This window comes from Dermacentor variabilis, chromosome 3 (assembly GCF_050947875.1).
Source record: "Dermacentor variabilis isolate Ectoservices chromosome 3, ASM5094787v1, whole genome shotgun sequence".
In the NCBI taxonomy this organism is placed as follows: domain Eukaryota; kingdom Metazoa; phylum Arthropoda; class Arachnida; order Ixodida; family Ixodidae; genus Dermacentor; species Dermacentor variabilis.
Window position 1 is genome coordinate 134,650,325 of NC_134570.1, and position 17,080 is coordinate 134,667,404.

A 17,080-nucleotide genomic window follows, 5' to 3' on the forward strand; every position below is an offset into this window, starting at 1 on the left:
GCGTCATATTAATGGCGTAGTCCAAAAAAGATCACTTGAGGACTGAACCACTGGTAAACAGGGTAAACGGTTACGATCATCCTGCTCAATGAGAGGCACTCTCTGCAGCATGTCAATCGCGTCTTCTTAGCATGCTTCGGTCGCATGCAGATTAACGAGGTAGCAGATGCTGCCTCCACTTACATGGAGGCAGCATCTCCACTCCACTCCTCAAATAATGAAACTTGCCGCTGACACTTAAGAACAGACTATGTCGATGGTCGCATTTTACTGTTCTAGAAATTGGAGCCATTCCATTAGGTCTCCGTGAAAAGCACGATCTTTGTTTGCGGAAGCTTCGAATGAAATAGCATACAGCGGCGGTATATGAAGCGATCTTCATTGTCTCCGCTACGGCACTCAAACTAGCTAAAGCACACATTCATTCGTCTTTTTACTGCAACGTAGCATCACACTTCGCATCAAGCACTTGATGAGGGGCTCACATAAGTTGTGCATGCTCATTATGTCAAAGGGGCAGCATTTTCGCAGTTTTTTAGCCTCGATCACCATTTTCTTCACTAGGGCGGGCAGGGCGCTTCGCTTGGCTTTCAGTCAATTCATCTCAGCCCATTGTTCTTCGAAAGATATGCACGACCCAGAGTTTTTTAGCACCAGAAGGGTAAATGAACGAAACCATAGCCATGACATCACCAGGAGCGTGAACTGGGAAGTTTCCGTCCTCTTGATTGTTCCTCGAGAAGCGCGCTAGGTGCGCCTTTCGTTTCCCCGATAGCATGCACCTCGCGATGTCACTATGACGCACATCCCAAACAAGGAGGTTATGAATAAGCTCCTCGATCCCGACATTTTTTAAGCGTGGCGAAAAGCCGTGGGCGACGGACCCTCGGCTATCACAGAGAGCAATGAGAGCACGCGGTTATACGAGCGCATCGGCGGTGAGAGGGCTCGTCGCAGAACCCCGCGTTGGCCAATCTATCTGCGCTACGCAGCAGCGTGGCCTTTGAGACTGCTCCGGTGTTGCGTAGCTGCGATAGGCCCACACGGGTGCGCGTAGCCCACGCAGCCACGCGTAACCATGCACGGCTTGGTGCAAGTATTCACTCGCGCTCCATCTGGTCTTGCTACGTGGTGCGGACCGGCTTTGTCCTGTGCCGGCTTGACTGACGGGTAGCAGATCGCGCATGTCAAAGCGCTATCAACAGTGGGCGTACATGTAGTCTGGGCTTATATGGGATGTCATGCCGAGGAGCCACGTGTTAGGTCATCTGTCACATCTCGCGACGCTACCGCTCGCGTTTCAAACCTCCGATTTGGCGCGGAGGCTCTTCAACAACCGCTTTATCTTAATCTAAGCTTTCTAAGCGGTCTGAAATTTCTTTGCAGCTGGCCTTGATAATAGCTGCGTTCGCTGCAATACAAGACGATGCTTTAACCGCGATACGACTGCAAAGAAACAACGCGCTTAATAAAAGCAGGCAACTCACCATGTCTGAGAGCTCGTTCAATTCTATTCTGTATGACACCTCGCCCCTGTCATACTTTGCGTTATGCGCATCAATCCGCAGTTTGTTCGCGCAGTAAATATTGAATCTAAATGTGTCCTCCTCATCCGAAGGGTAGTATTTATCTGCAGAAAAAAAAACACAATCATCATGGGAAACTCAGCGCTGTGGAAGGCTCACACATATTAAGCTGTAATACTATGCGGCGTCTTCACTGCATTTCCGCATTCTTTCATTCCAATTAAGATGCAAATGAGAGGAACTACTAGGGAGAAATATTTTATAGTGTTTAGTACATAGTGCGAGACCTTCAGATATACAGCAAGGTCTCAAGAAGTTTATTTTGGGCTGACGATGGCAGCACAATTAAGCACAATGAGCACGTATACAATAATGTTTGTCCAATAACAGCATTACTGAGAAATAGAAGAAAATAGTAAAATACAAACCGAACTTGTCCTTGTATTCTTTCCATCCCTCTTGGCTGCAATATTGGGACACAACAAATGTTGCTGCTAATGTCATAAAAAGCAGCAGCCAGATAACCGACATGGCACAAGGAAGCGTACCGTGCAATTTAGTGACAGGCAATGACCGTTCCCTGTGTAAGTATCTGAGGAATAGCTTCTTAGGTTTTTTGCACTTTGCATACGAACAATTAGACGAGATACCTCATTTATATAGAGCGCAGTCATCCATATTCACTGACTTCAGATATGAAAAGAAACGCGTTCGTTATGTGGCTTAGTGACAGCGTGGATTGTTTCTCTTGGAACAATCGAGCTTCAGTTTATGAGCAAATTAAAGATTGTTAACGGTCGAAGGTTTTCGAATGCTTGCAAGCGGTTTGAAGAATTTTTAACCTTATTTAGTGCAATGACGACTGTTCTTTTGTGTGCTTTTGCGCGTTTATACAAGTGAGCCTAACCAGGCTCACTTTTATAGAGTCCATAAATTGACGGAAACCATACGTGTTTAATGCAAAGCACTTTATCGCTGCATCCCCGTTTTCAGAATATAGCAACCTGTGCTCCAAAAGCCTGAGAGAATGCATATTTACGGTGACCAGCGTTGACACTAGCGCGGTTTCTCAGTCTTCCGAAAGGAATATAAAGTGGGGACGGCTATGCGATCAAAGGGGATTCGTGTAGAAGGTTCAGTGAAGGTAGAATAAATGCACTTGTTATGCAGAAATATCGAAATAGCGGAATTTTTTAATCGAGTGCAACGCCACTACTGGGGACAGAGAAATTTGATAATGAATTGGAAGATTTTATCTTTTCTAGACAAAGTAGAGAATTACGTTGCGTTCAGTAGATACAGGTGATCATCTGAAGTGTGATAATTCGTGGTGTACAGACAAGAACAGCACGTAACACGGTGTCAAAAGAGGACATTGTAATACCTCGCCGTGTATCGTTTTAGAGGTACGGGAAGACGGTGAAATTGTTCAAATACACAGCACCTTGATTTTCCTAGGCTGAGAAAACGGTACGCATTATAACAAACCTATTAGGCTAGAATTCTTAGCAACAAAGGTTATGCCAATTATGTTGCTCCATATATCGTTACCGTACGAAAGGTGTAATGCCGAAAAGCAATTGCGAACAAATAGCTCTTAGAATTCTGCCCTAGTTTCGTAAGTTAGCCATCCTTATTGAATAATTGGATGCTATGCACCCCGTGTTCTCGCTCGACAACTATACGTGTACACATCCGCCACAGTTTCCAGCAGCAGAATCACTGGGAATATTCGCAATTTCCATTCACTTCTTCCTGATAATCTCCCGTAATTATTGGTTATCTAATTTTATAACCGATACGAAAATTTTACAACTGAGAACAGCGGTTTCTGAATAGTCTACGAATGGTATAAGATGCGACAAAATATAATATTCTATTGGTTATATTGAATAATAGAACAGTGCTAGCCTTCCCTAATACGCAAATATTGAGCACTCGCAACCTTCTGATATCCACAAATACCACCAAGCAATTGTTTCAGCAGTAACTGTGCAACAGCAACTCTGGCGGGAAAAAAACGCTAAGAATGAAGGAAGTATTTAACAAGAGAGCTAACTTACTCAGGCTACGTTCACGAAAGATGCCACAAGGGTTCCGGCTATGCATGTGCCCTAGTAGATAGCGTGCCGAGCGAAAATAATATATTCGCATAGCCAACATTGACTTTGTCGTTAATGCTTGCGCTGGTTAAGGGGCGGTAAGCGCATTGATGCACATGCTTCCCAATGTCTCCAACCGTAATACCATGTTTGACAAGAGCTACAAAGTATTTACTAAGGTAATCGCAAATAGAATCAGGAACACCTTAGACTTCTGTCAACCAAAGGACCAGGCAGGATTCCGTAAAGGCTACTCAACAATAGACCATATTCACACTATCAATCAAGTGATAGAGAAATGTGCAGAATATAACCAACCCTTATATATAGCTTTCATTGATTACGAGAAAGCGTTTGATTCAGTCGAAACCTCAGCAGTCATGGAGGCATTACGGAATCAGGGTGTAGATGAGCCATATGTAAAGATACTGGAAGATATCTATAGCGGCTCCACAGCCACCGTAGTCCTCCACAAAGAAAGCAACAAAATCCCTATAAAGAAAGGCGTCAGACAGGGATATACGATATCTCCAATGCTATTCACAGCATGTTTACAGGAGGTATTCAGAGGCCTGGAGTGGGAAGAATTGGGGATAAAAGTTGATGGAGAATACCTTAGCAACTTGCGATTCGCTGATGATATTGCCTTGCTTAGTAACTCAGGAGACCAATTGCAATGCATGCTCACTGACCTGGAGAGGCAAAGCAGAAGGGTGGGTCTGAAAATTAATCTGCAGAAAATCTGCAGAAAGTATTGTTTAACAGCCTCGGAAGAGAACAGCAGTTTACGATAGGTAGCGAAGCACTGGAAGTGGTAAGGGAATACATCTACTTAGGGCAGGTAGTGACCACGGATCCGGATCATGAGACTGAAATAACCAGAAGAATAAGAATGGGCTGGGGTGCGTTTGGCAGGCATTCTCAAATCATGAACAGCAGGTTGCCACTATCCCTCAAAAGAAAACTGTATAACAGCTGTGTCTTACCAGTACTCACGTACTGGGCAGAAACCTGTAGGCTTACGAAAAGGGTTCTGCTGAAATTGAGGACGACGCAACGAGCTATGGAAAGAAGAATGATGGGTGTGACGTTAAAGGATAAGAAAAGAGCAGATTGGGTGAGGCAACAAACGCGGGTAAACGACATCTTAGTCGAAATCAAGAAAAAGAAATGGGCATGGGCCGGACATGTAATGAGGAGGGAAGATAACCGATGGTCACTAAGGGTTACGGACTGGATTCCAAGGGAAGGGATGCGTAGCAGGGGGCGGCAGAAAGTTAGGTGGGTGGATGACATTAAGACGTTTGCAGGGACAACATGGCCACAATTAGTACATGACCGGGGTAGTTGGAGAAGTATGGGAGAGGCCTTTGCCCTGCAGTGGGCGTAACTAGGCTGATGATGATGATGATGATATCATGCACATATCTGCATAGCAGGTACAACAGGAAGAAGTAGTTCAAGAAGTAGCGGCGTTTAAGTAAATAACAAACAGAGTGCAGGAGAGTACAAAATTTTCTTTTTCTCGCAACACAATTAGTGGCACATTCCTTTGTGCCTGCAGAGCTGGAATAACAACAAAAAAAGAACCTTCGAAAGTGCTCTGTCAAGAGCCAGTGCTTTTCACTGGGCAAACAGGAGTAGAAGCGCTCCTATTCATTTGTACAATACGAGCACTTTTGCTGAGCCGAGATCACTTGGGCGCACTTAATTGCCACTGCTTTCGCGTGAAAAGCGGACTTGGTTGGGTAAAGGAAGCCGGGGGAATGGCTGCAGCAGCGGCAAAGGTTCATGAACTTGAATATGTACATGCATGAAGAGTTTCACGAAAATAGCGGCCGCAGTTGCTGGAGCTTAACTTCTGTGTCACTTTTTTTTTCATCCAGCAGCAAATCTGTGCCATTGTGTAAGGCGTGGCAACAATGGGCTGATGCGACACCTATGCCGAAATCCCATGCCGACCACGCCTACAAGACCGGTGTCAGTGAGTTCGGGGACTGCGCAAGTAATTTGCCCGGAGTCGTCATCTATGCATCTTTAGTAGTGTTTAATATGTGTCGACCCAATTTAACATAGTTGAAAAATGTCGCAGTTTCGACCGACAGGCGTAGCATCGATTAGGATAGAAAATTAGTAGACAGCTGTACCAAGTAAAAATAGCAGTGTTATCGACCACATATAAACTAAACATAGACATAACATAGACCACATACTAACTAAATTAATAAGAATGGTGTCACGCGCGCACAAGAAAACATGAACACATCTCCTTGGATGACCGTGGAAACTCGCTGTCAAAATGCTGCAGTGATGAAGTGCGGCAGCAGCAGCCCTCGTGCTGGATCTCGCTTCCCCCCCCCCCCCCAACTTGAACTATGCCACGAAAACAGCGCACACAAAGCTATGTGCCGTCGGCGCACCTATATTCTGTGCTCATAGCAGATCGCTTTAAAAATGAAGCCTGTGCGGCCGCTGCGCCATGCGCACCAGCTGCCGAAATAGAGCGCCTGTTGAAACGCGTCTCGATGAATGCGTTTTGTCCCCCGAAACCAACTGGCGGCAATGAACGCAAACAGCAAGCTTCCTTTATAGAAATATTTAATTTGGCTGGCAGCACTGTGACAAAACACTGACGAAACGCCGGCGGAGTCGCGTCATAGAATGGCTCTTGACTGTCGGCGAATGAAAGTAAATGTTTTCCGAATTTTTCAGATCGATGGAGGAACATAATGTGTGAAATATCGAGCAGCGATCACAGAGTATTAAGGAAGGAATTTTCTTGAATTTAGAGGAGTATAAAAAACTTTTTGTCATCGAAAAATAGGCATTGGCATATGTCTGTACCAATGTATACCGCGACGGAATGCTAGGTGTAATTTCACGGCATTCACTTGAGAACGTGACTTTTACGTTCTATAAACGGATTGGAATGGATAAATTTGTATATCTTGTGCCTTTACGTGCGGCAGTTTTATTTTAAATGAAAGCTGCTTTTAGATTCCAAAATTATGGCGGCATGTCACGGTACGGCATCATTGGATTCGGCGAAGCACCGACCAACGGGCGCGAAAAGGTCGTGGAAATAGGGACCGACGATCAAGACGGGTATTGCCGGCCACTCGGGCAAGCGCCCGAAAAAAAGTCGAAGGCAGGTTTAGGGATTATTGTCTTTTTGTCGTTGGCGCGACCGTGACGCCCCGACAGCATTTTGTAGGAATCATTGTGTCGTCGGCGCGACCGTGTGCCCTGACGGCTTTTTGTACGAACCCCTGTGTATTCTCTACCCCGCACTGAGAAGCTCACTAAGAAGGCGGGGGTGCGAATACTCCGAAATATGTGGTGTCTCTGTGCAATCCTGTGCCCACGAAGTGCTGACAGTGTATGTGTGCCGACAGCGCCGTACGGCCGGCCGCCGTCGTTGCTCATGTGTTTGTGAACGAGCAATAGAGGCCCGCCACGGACTCAAGGGTGTGCGTGTGTGGTGCAATACGAGTGCTCGACCTCTAAATGCACAGGGGGATCACCCATTCCCTCGTCCCTAATCAAACGGCGCGCGGCCATGACCTTGGGAGGAGCAGGGATCCAATTCAGCAGACTTGATTGGATCTTTACCAATATCTGCCGTTCGCCAACACAGATAACTAGGGAAAGGCGAAGTTATTTGAACGCAGGTTTTAGACCGAGCTAAGCAGTCTAGAAGTTGAGCCTACAATCTGCTGAAAAGTGTGAAGGAGCTAGTGCCGCAAAGTATACCGCCTGGGCCGCCTAGCCGCGTCTGAATTGGGAGTTACTAGTTGGCGTAAGAGACGACAAACCAACGTCTGCAACGAAGCTCACGGTATAGTTCCCCTCAAGTCAGAGCCGAAGGTTTCTGTAAAGACGACAGCCTATTTTGCATGCAGGGGAAAGTGTTGTTGCCATGTGCTGCTGAAAAAAAATATAGCACGCTTTTGTAGCCTCGCAAAATCACAAACCCATTTCAAGCTACCAGCTCTGTTTCTTTCGATAAGGCAAATAATAAATTTCTATGACCTGTAATTAAACCACATACTTAAACAGAAAGCATGCTACCCATATGACTAAAGCACATGGAACTTTGCGGCTATATAACGCTTTTGAGTGCTTGTTGCACTTAATTTTATGTAGGCTAACCAATAAATAGAGCTAAAAAAAATCAAGTGCGCGATAATTATTTGCAATCATTCTAACTAGTCAAGGAAGGTTAAAGTTTTGCCAAACACTGCATTTCACATCAGTCCGATTTGCGTGCGAAGTAATTTCGGTATAACGGAGAATGCTTTTAAGACATAAAATAGGTAAGAATAGGCATGACAATTTAAAAAGCTTGAATAACAATTTTTTTCAGGTAAACACAGAGTTACTTCCATACAAACAATTTTGCCATAGTATTCTCCCCATGCCAAGTTTGATCTCGGTAGCATTTGCAGTTCATCCAGGGAAAGGGGCCACATTCTACGCCAATCTAAAAGCACATTCTTAACGCCTCGAAGCACTCGCATACGTAACTCATTGCATATGGCGAAATTAATCCAAACTCTTTCAACTTTGTGAGCACTTTAAGCATAACGTGCCCTTTGTTTTCGCCAAACATAAAATAAGGTGCCTTGCTTGTTTCCCCGAAGACAGCGCGGAAACCGACAACAAAAGTCGTATTGCACGACGAAGTAGGAAAAAAAAGCGAGTGTGAGTGAATTTTTTGCAGCTTATGATGAGGCACTCACCGTAAAAGTTTAGCTAAACATCACACTTGACACGTCACCCCTTTTTGCTAAAATCAAACTAATTTTGTCGTACATTTGTCCAAAGACTAGATGTATAATTGCACTTAAGGCTACTATGACAATCTTGCAATATGTCAAAACTAAATTTCCACAAAAGCTCGGTTTAGCCTACACAAACTCAACATGCAGTGTCCGACACTCCCAACAGGCTTCCTCCTTCAACGAAATATCAACAAAGCGCCTTGCATAGTTCACCGAGGAGTCTGGGAAAATCAACTACTCGCCTAGCATAAAGCACGAAAATTGGGACAAAAGGAGTATTCGGTAAATATTTTCAGAACACATAGCTAACCCAGTCGCCTCAAAAATCCAGTACGCGTTATCCGTTCAATGGTCCCAAGTTCATCGAAGTATGACATGGCTGGCGTTTTTGTCCTCCAAGAGAAAAATTAAATCTGTTTCAGCTTTTTACACAACCCATGTAAACAAGCCACAAAGGAGGATTTAGCAATATTTATATACTTCCAATAAACACATATACCTCAAAGTTTTCCTGCGCATTGCCTGTAACAGTTTCCACATTTTCTCAAAATAAAAAAAAGCTTCTAACTGCTCTAGTATTTTTTTTTTCAGAGAAATGTATTTGTGCGCTGCTAGACGCGCGACGCCAGCTTCGCTGTAAGACAATTATTGCCAAAACGACTATTGTCAAGTATCATTGAACTACCTGCATAGCAACATTTCGAGCTACAATGACTCAATGACGTATATACGCCCCCCCCCCCCCCCCAGTTTAGACTACTAATGCCAAAGGAAAGGTGAGCATCTGGCGCATTTCGCCCAACAATAAATTGCCAAGGACGGAAGGCAAGTGTAATGAGATGCCTTTTTTATCTTTCCAAAGATGGAATATAAACGAAAGCATGATATTTTTTTGACTGCGTAGAATCATTTGCATTCACCTATGCTTTGTTAAGCTGATCAATAATCGCTAGCAGCATGGGCACCCATAACTGGAGCGGTTATATTGGGACAAACTCTCCATGGCGCCTAGCTCAACGAAAGGGAGAATATGAGAAATTGTGAAAGCTTTTACCCCTATATATACGGGCACCCCAGCTATCATGCATCAAGATTTAAAAATATGCATACATCACGTAGCTGGGCAGAAACCAAGGTTGTTTGCCGTCGCTTGGAGATACTCAGATTATTTTTTGCATTCCGCCTAATTACATAATTAGTCTGAATTAATTATTCAACTTCTCAAATATTGCAAGATGATGAAAAGTGTCAAAGAGAAAATTGTAAAGCAACATTAAAAACTCCCGATACAACTTCCTGGTGCTGAACGCGTGCTACATAAAAACGTTTTTCCGAGCGTGAATGAAGCCCGGGAATACATGCAAGTTACCTCGAGCGGCCAGTCCTGCGGCAATTCTGCGTGTATTCGCGGGCTTCGTTCCGGCTCAGAAAAACCCTTTTATGTAGCGCGTATTGAGCAACAGAAATAGAGCCGCAGGGAACGTTCTTATTCGCGGCCTCTAAACAGCACCTTAGCAATTGGCTGCTAGGGGCTATGACGCCACTCGAAGGACGTCGCCTTCAAAAATTTTCAGCGTTCTGCGGAGGCAGCCCCTAGTTTCACAGTTGATGCTGCAGAAATACGTGCCCTAGGTCAGACGTATCTACAGCGCGCAGCAGAGGCTCAGTTTTAGTTCTTTTTTGCTTTCGGTATCAAAAATAGTTCCTTTGCATGCTTCTTATGACGGTTTCATTCGTATTTCAAACGGAAAATTTTGAAGGGAGGCTCCTTTACCTATTTTGCGCTGTCATAAAGTTGGCTTTATACGTGGAACATTTCGTTTGAGATGACCTTTCAGCTGCGGGTAACTGTACATGGAAGAAGGAAAACGAACAATAAAAGCAGACTTGTGCTACGCGGCGCAATAACATCCGAACTTCCAGCGAAGCTGTATATTTCGAGCATGTGAAGCAAACGTTTACGATGTCTGTAATCAAATCACATACACATTAAAATGTTGCCTCTACATGACTGGTCCGTTTGAAACCTTGTACGCAGAAAAATTGCGAACACTTATAAAGACATTTTTATGAATTTCGCAGACTGTATCGGAGGTCCCAATACAGTCTTTGACTATGGGACTCGCTGAATACTTGTAATGTGACCAAACTTCTAATAATAAATTGTGATTTTGATTCATCCACACACATTTTGCTTCGCGAGAGTGTTGGCTATCATATTCCTCGAATTTTCACTAGATGCGATTTTGGCGGCGTTTATAGTTCCCGCAGTGCAAGAATGGAAATTCTGCATTCTTTTTAAAACCCACCTATAAAGCTCCTTACAGCTTGTACACGTAATTTACTGCTGGGAGCCGTTATTGGTCCACACAGTCTGAACTCCGTCTGCGTATAAAACATAACCTGCCCCTCATTTTCAAAAATACAAACCAGGGGTGCTATGCAGGATGCGCCGAGTTTCTCGTTCACCCGAGTTTTACCCGAGTTTGCTCGACGGCAGTCAGTGAACGGAGATAGCGTGAAACGCGCCGAAGCTGCAGGCAAAAAAATATGTAGACAAAAAGCCGCGTATGACAACATGAGCGCACCCTGCGCGGCACACTGCTTCCACGTTTCAAGCGTAGAAGGCTGCACAACGAAACGCGCCAGCGCCGCGTATTGTTATCAACGGATTATCGCAACTTAGCGATTCCGTGACTGTCCCGCTGTCTGTCTGCACACTTGCCGTGAGCCGCTTGCCACGCCTTTCCCGGGCGCGTCAAGGGCGTGCCTCCTCTTTCTGGTGCTATCTTTCTTTCCTCGGTCGAATGCGAAGAGGGTACATGCGGTGCATTTTTGTACCTACACTTCCACTCAAACGAATACGTTAAAATACAACAAATAAAATAACGAACATTTTTATTTCTTTAGGTATCTGTTTTTCGTTTTCAATGCTAGAAATTTGTGATGACAAACGGAGATCGAGCTAATTATTAAATTTTGCACTTCTTGCCGCGAGTGGCGACAGTGAGGCGAAAGCTTAGAAGCGGTACATTGAAGCGGGTCGCACGCACGAGGGCGTTCATACGGGGATAAGTCGCCTAGGGTCGCTGCAGTGCTATTCTCAATAAAGTCGGTCATGATCCATGGAGGGTCATGGCCACTCTTTCTCTGTTAGGGGAATAGACACGCAGCGCCGCGGTGCGGCTGTTCATCGCAGGCGCTTCACTACGCTATTAAGGCCCCCGCTTTACCAACAAAAACGACACAACGGCTGTCGTTGCAAAATGGCGGCATGTTATTTTAGAGTGCGTAGTGACGCAGTTCAGTGAAAATGTACCAGCTTATTTTTGTGCGCGCAGCCTCTGCGATACTTTGCGAAAAGTGCGTGCTTCCCAGCGACACAATTCATCGCTTGTCATCGCTTGCTCAGTGAAGGTGCCCCTGAGCGCATGTACACAGTATATGAGTGTGTTGTGCAGTCGAAGGTGCTTGCGGATTACCTCTGCTGGAGCCAGCAGCGATCGCAGATGGATATCGTAACGACACCGCAGCACTCGCATTTTGGCAGGTGAGGGCTCTTGTGTGCAGTTATGAAATCAGACTTCGAACGGAGAAAGGTGTTGGAACTGTTGTGTGCGCAGTGCTTGTGATGAAGAAATGCCATTGCACTGGGTCTAGGAGAGCGAGTGATTCTCGGACGCTGATCGTGTTTACGACGCTGTGGCTCCGTTTCATCACCGATGGCAGAGCAGCCATCTCAAACGACTGCTGCAATACGCACTCCTCAGCATCGTCGTCCCCCTCGGCGCATCGACGCCTTGCAAGCAGCTACAGTGACGTGCCGATAATTATTTAGTGTGTGCTACGCGCCACAATGCAGGCAATGAAACCGTGTTGTGGGGCCATCTCAGCCCGAGAAGATGTATGCATAAGCCAGCGACAGTCAACGCTTTGTTTTTGATAATGGTGCTCAGTACATCACCGATGACAATGCGTTGTGCGTGTTGTATGTCGGCGGTCAAGATTGTTGATGCCTCTCAGCTCCACACCGCGTCGCTGTTGCCGGAAGATAAGTTGGGCGTGGCCCAACTGTAGTGGGTGCGCGCACAAGAGTTACACGCCTCGCGCGGGGCGTGACCTCTGGTTTTGATTGAAAGGCGAACTCGTGCTAAACTCGTACATCGCGAAACCCCCACCGAGTTCAACTCGGGAACATGGCGGCGGCAGTAGCAGTCTGTTTCATTGCATCCAGCGGCAGCAAGCGGCAGTATGACCGTCCGGACCCGTTCACCTACATGACCGACGGGGAGCTTCAGCGTCATTTTCGCCTGTCGAAGACATCAGTGCGCTGGCTGTGTGACGAGCAAGGCGAAGACTCTCGTCTGCGGAGACAGCGTGGCGGGCTTCATTCGCTCACCGTCGTAGAGCAAGTCATCTGTGCCCTCCGTTTCTACGGGACTGGGAGTTTTCAGGGAAGCGTCGGCGCCGAGCGTTGCATTGGACACCATCAAACTACTGTTAGCCACTGTGTCAGAGATGTGTCTGACGCGCTTATCGATGCGGCAGTGCGTAAGCGGTGGCTAGCTTTCCAGAATACTGCGGCTGAGCGGGCATATATAAAAGAATGCTTCCTACTTCGTGGGAACATTACGAACGTAGTCGGGTGTGTCGACGGAACGTATGTAGGAATTAAGGCGCCTTCAGTGTCAGCGTTACTGTGATTAACATTCAAGCAATGTTTAGACACGCCATATTGCCAAATTTGCCAGTTCTGTGTAGCCGACTTAAATTTTGTGTTAGCGACATCTCACATGCAGCTGCTTATGATATTAACTTTTTCACTGGTGACTTTTTGCCGATTGTACTACTTGTCTGTCAGGGTGCCTTCCAAATGGCTCATTTTCTTGGGAAAGAGGTTAATTAAGTACAAATAGATAAATGGATATCACAAATTGTGTGAAGTAACCTATGAATCCTAATCTCATAAAGAACTTGGGGTTCTTCATTGGTGAAATTACTTAGTATGCACAATGCTGAATTTTGGTTATGCGTAATCTATCAGCCGCACTATGAAACAACGAGGCATTGCACAATTTGTTGCAGCGCGAGATGTGGATGTTGCACCAAGCCGGTTGTGCCTATGCATGTGTGGCAAAATGAAAATGCATTGAGAATCTTAGTGTGTTGGCTTGCATGAAGAGAATACTTCAGATTGTTTGCTCTGTTCACTGTCGATGCATGTGCCAGAGGTTCAGTGTATCATCTTTTTTTGGGGGGGCGGCGTTATTCTGGATGGATAAATTGTATATTTTCGTCTCATAATGGAGCTCTAATTCTTAAGCAGTAGAGCAACGCACATCCAATGCTCTGCAGAACTCTCGGTACGTGAAGATGTCATGAACCACCAAGGCAAAATTACATATCGGGAGAAATGTGGTGCAGATGCCAATGAAAAGGGGGTCTTTAACCCACCATGATAAAAATAAAAACTGCAGAGCAAATAGACCATTTGTACAGCTTTAGAGCAATGATTACACAAAACGTGATATGCTCAAACGAGCTCGCCGCAGTGCCACACTAGGATGAGCGACATGCAGCATATATTGGCATTGAACATGTCTCATAACCGTTATTTTTATTGTAAGCCCTCGCTGTCACACCTTTCCCTTCGGCACTCCCTTTACTGAAACGTGGTACTGTCTTTCCATTGGTGTCATGATGATAATGGTAACGGCAGCAGCAAGGCTGGTTAATGCTTGCCCCTTTGATTCCTGTGAGTTTAGTGGTAAAGAATATGGCACGTGCGTACATACACCTGTGCTGCAAAATTTAACACTTTTGATTTTTTGGAGAGCTAATTTGTGTTAGGAAATTTCAAAGATGTGCACCATGTGGCCTAATAACTAGAGCATTGGTGAGGTTGAAGATTGGGTGTATTGGTATGGAAGCTTGAAGTTTAATTGCACAACAATTCGATGGGACACAAAGAAGAAAAGTGCACAGCAGAATGCTCTGCTGTGTGTGTTACTCTTCTTTGTGTGCCGTTGAATTTTTGTGCGATCCAACTTCAAATATAGCATTCGGCTTCTTTGGTGCAGGACCGAGGAAGTGTGAGCTATTCGACAACATGCCAGTGCCTTGCCGCACAATTATGGAAGTCGGAAGGTTTGCAAACAAAGCTTTGCTTTCAAATCCACCTGCTCATGTAATACAAGCACTGATTGAAAAAACCACCATACAAAAATAATTGTGAAATCAATGGCCTGTGAAAAGTGTAATTTGTATATTGACGCTGTTGACATAATAGGTGCCATACCGGCCTCAAAACTGTACTGGACAGAGCAGTTTGTATCCTATGTGAAGCACAACCTCCCATTACATGCTGTGCAGATAACCAAGCTCAGTTTGTTTTGACGTGCTACACAACATTCACTGTAATCTGTTTTTGATTCTAAAGAAGTGCCAAACACCACCTCTTTTTCAAGGACGTCATGGGAATATTTGGCGAGACCTTTTTACAGCCCCTCATAATGAAAGTGTGGCCAGCCAGCTTTGCTGGGATGCCTTTATAGATTTCTGCTCCTGATCATTGTGTGCTATCAAGTTGCAGAAGTCTATGCAACTGGTGCAAGGCATTACGTGTTTCTATAGTCGGATACAACTTTAGGAGGCTGCGGAATCTGCACTTTAAGGCAGGTGAACACAAGCTTGCACCAATGGGCACGCACTCTAGACTGACATCGTGCTGCCAGACAGACTAATACCTGCTCGTTGGAGAGGGACTATTTCTTTAGATGTGGAGGCAATCAGCTGCTTCGCTTTGGTCATCTGGGCGGGTCCTCTCTTGTCTTCTGAAGTTTTATCCGACTGTAAAGGATGCTGCTTTTCATACAACACAAAAGGACAAAGTGTACAATTATTTGGCCTATGAAATGGATACATCAGAAGTGTGCTATGGAAGGGCTTAAGATGTGTGAAATATAGTACATGCAATTATAAGACAATGTTAAAGAATATGTGATATCGAACATGCATGTAATGGCACATTTGAATCGGGGAGTGTTGCAGTCATATGCACAGTCTATAGGTGATAGCATTATTAAGCTCCTGCTGTTTCCTGGCTTCATTGTGAATTACACACACCGTTCATCTTGTGGCTAATCAACACACACTGTATTCTTGCACGTAGAAAGAACAAACAGCACAATGTGTATGCTGCATTAGTGTATTTTTTATTTACATGGTCCAAGAGTGGCACAGGTTGTCTTACGTTTTTGCCTATTTTGAAGGGACACCAAGTGCATGTTACAAGTCTCCTAATATGCACAGCACAATGTTTACTGCAATAATTTTATTCTTGTTCTTGAATAATAAGCAAAATATTAAACTGAAAGCTCCTTTATAAGGTGCCTTTTGTGGTTTCAACAGGAGAGCAGTGAGGGCACCGATACTACTGTTGCAGAGCAGCCCTTTGGACCTCTGCCACACTCTCAAGAGCACGTGCCTGGCGCTCGCCTACTGCCACCAGGCAGTTGAGTGCCTCCAGCAGCAGAATGTTTTGCTGCAAAAAAAGTGTATTGGAATGAATCAGCCGCATACAAGCCATTATTTACAAAGAAAAGTGCTCGTTGCACTATTAGTACTAAGTGCCCTTAACTGTGGAAACCTTCATGTAGTATTTATAATAAAACAATGTGTCGGGACAATGTTGCTTTATTTTTCATCACTGGGGTTTTCTTTTTCAGAACCAATTGTCATGTTGATTAGTGTGCCAGCAGCTGAGGTGGCCCGGCACCTTCGCCAGTCTCTGCTGTCGGCACCACAAACCTATTTTTGTTCGCTGCAGAACAAATGCCTCACCCTACAATCCCGTCTTATACGAGCTGATTGCATCCTATGCCTACAAACATCATATTTTTGTCCCATTACGCAATTTTCTGCCATCCTCAGCTGTAGTTCTCTCTCCTTGACATCCATTCTGTCATGCTTATGTAATCACCTGTTATGAATTGGCAACAAGTGATCGAATACGTGCATGGCCTGCCTGCCGATTCCTTTTTTTTTTCCTTATCTCAGCTAGCATATCAGTTGCCACGGTTTACTACGCCACTGTCTTCCTGCCTTAATGCTATCTCCAACAATTTTTGTTACTTCGCTTTCTGCAGAGTCCTTGACATCTCAAGTTTCTTTGTTAACCTCCGGGTTTATGTCCCATATTGCATAACCGGTAGAATGCAATGATTCTAAACTTTTTTCAAGGATATCGGCAACGTGGCAATCACGATTTGTATAAGTTTCCTGCTTTATATCAGTACCTGCTATTGATATTTTACCTGGATAAAGATACTCTTCCATAAATTTTGCGGGCTTAATGTCACTCATGAATTTCTGTTTTCTCACCAAGTTAGTGAAGGTTACCTTCATCTTTTCCATATTTTCGCGGGCCCACTTGCATGTAAAAGCACGAACACTCATTGGTTCTCACTGCCTTCTTTAAACTGCTGGACATTCAGTTCGTTACTACGAAAGTAACTTAATCCGTGCACTCTTATTATGCTAAATATGAAACAGTAGAAATATACTTATCTGCAGTTTGTCGATGTCTCCTTCACTGTGTTGGTAGCGAGATCTATCGTCGCTACCACCTCCTTGTCGCATCGTAGCTATATAGGCTGTCTGCCTTTTG

The 17,080-nt window shown here is 44.9% G+C and overlaps 1 protein-coding gene across 2 annotated transcripts in view; it reads right to left on the bottom strand.

Annotated features, from left to right (window-relative positions):
- The window catches only part of LOC142574203 (protein CTLA-2-beta-like), a 66,049-nt gene that overhangs the window by 24,600 nt on the left and 24,369 nt on the right, over positions 1–17,080 (bottom strand). The window contains exons 1-2 of one of the 2 annotated variants that reach the window (XM_075683349.1): positions 1,955–2,305; positions 1,488–1,630 (exon numbers count right to left, since the gene is read on the bottom strand). In XM_075683349.1, the coding sequence (XP_075539464.1) occupies positions 1,488–1,630; positions 1,955–2,057 (246 nt within the window). In that variant the 5' untranslated portion in view covers positions 2,058–2,305. Of the gene's footprint in view, positions 1–1,487; positions 1,631–1,954; positions 2,306–17,080 lie in introns of those variants that run through there. The other variant, XM_075683348.1, reaches the window with a different exon arrangement.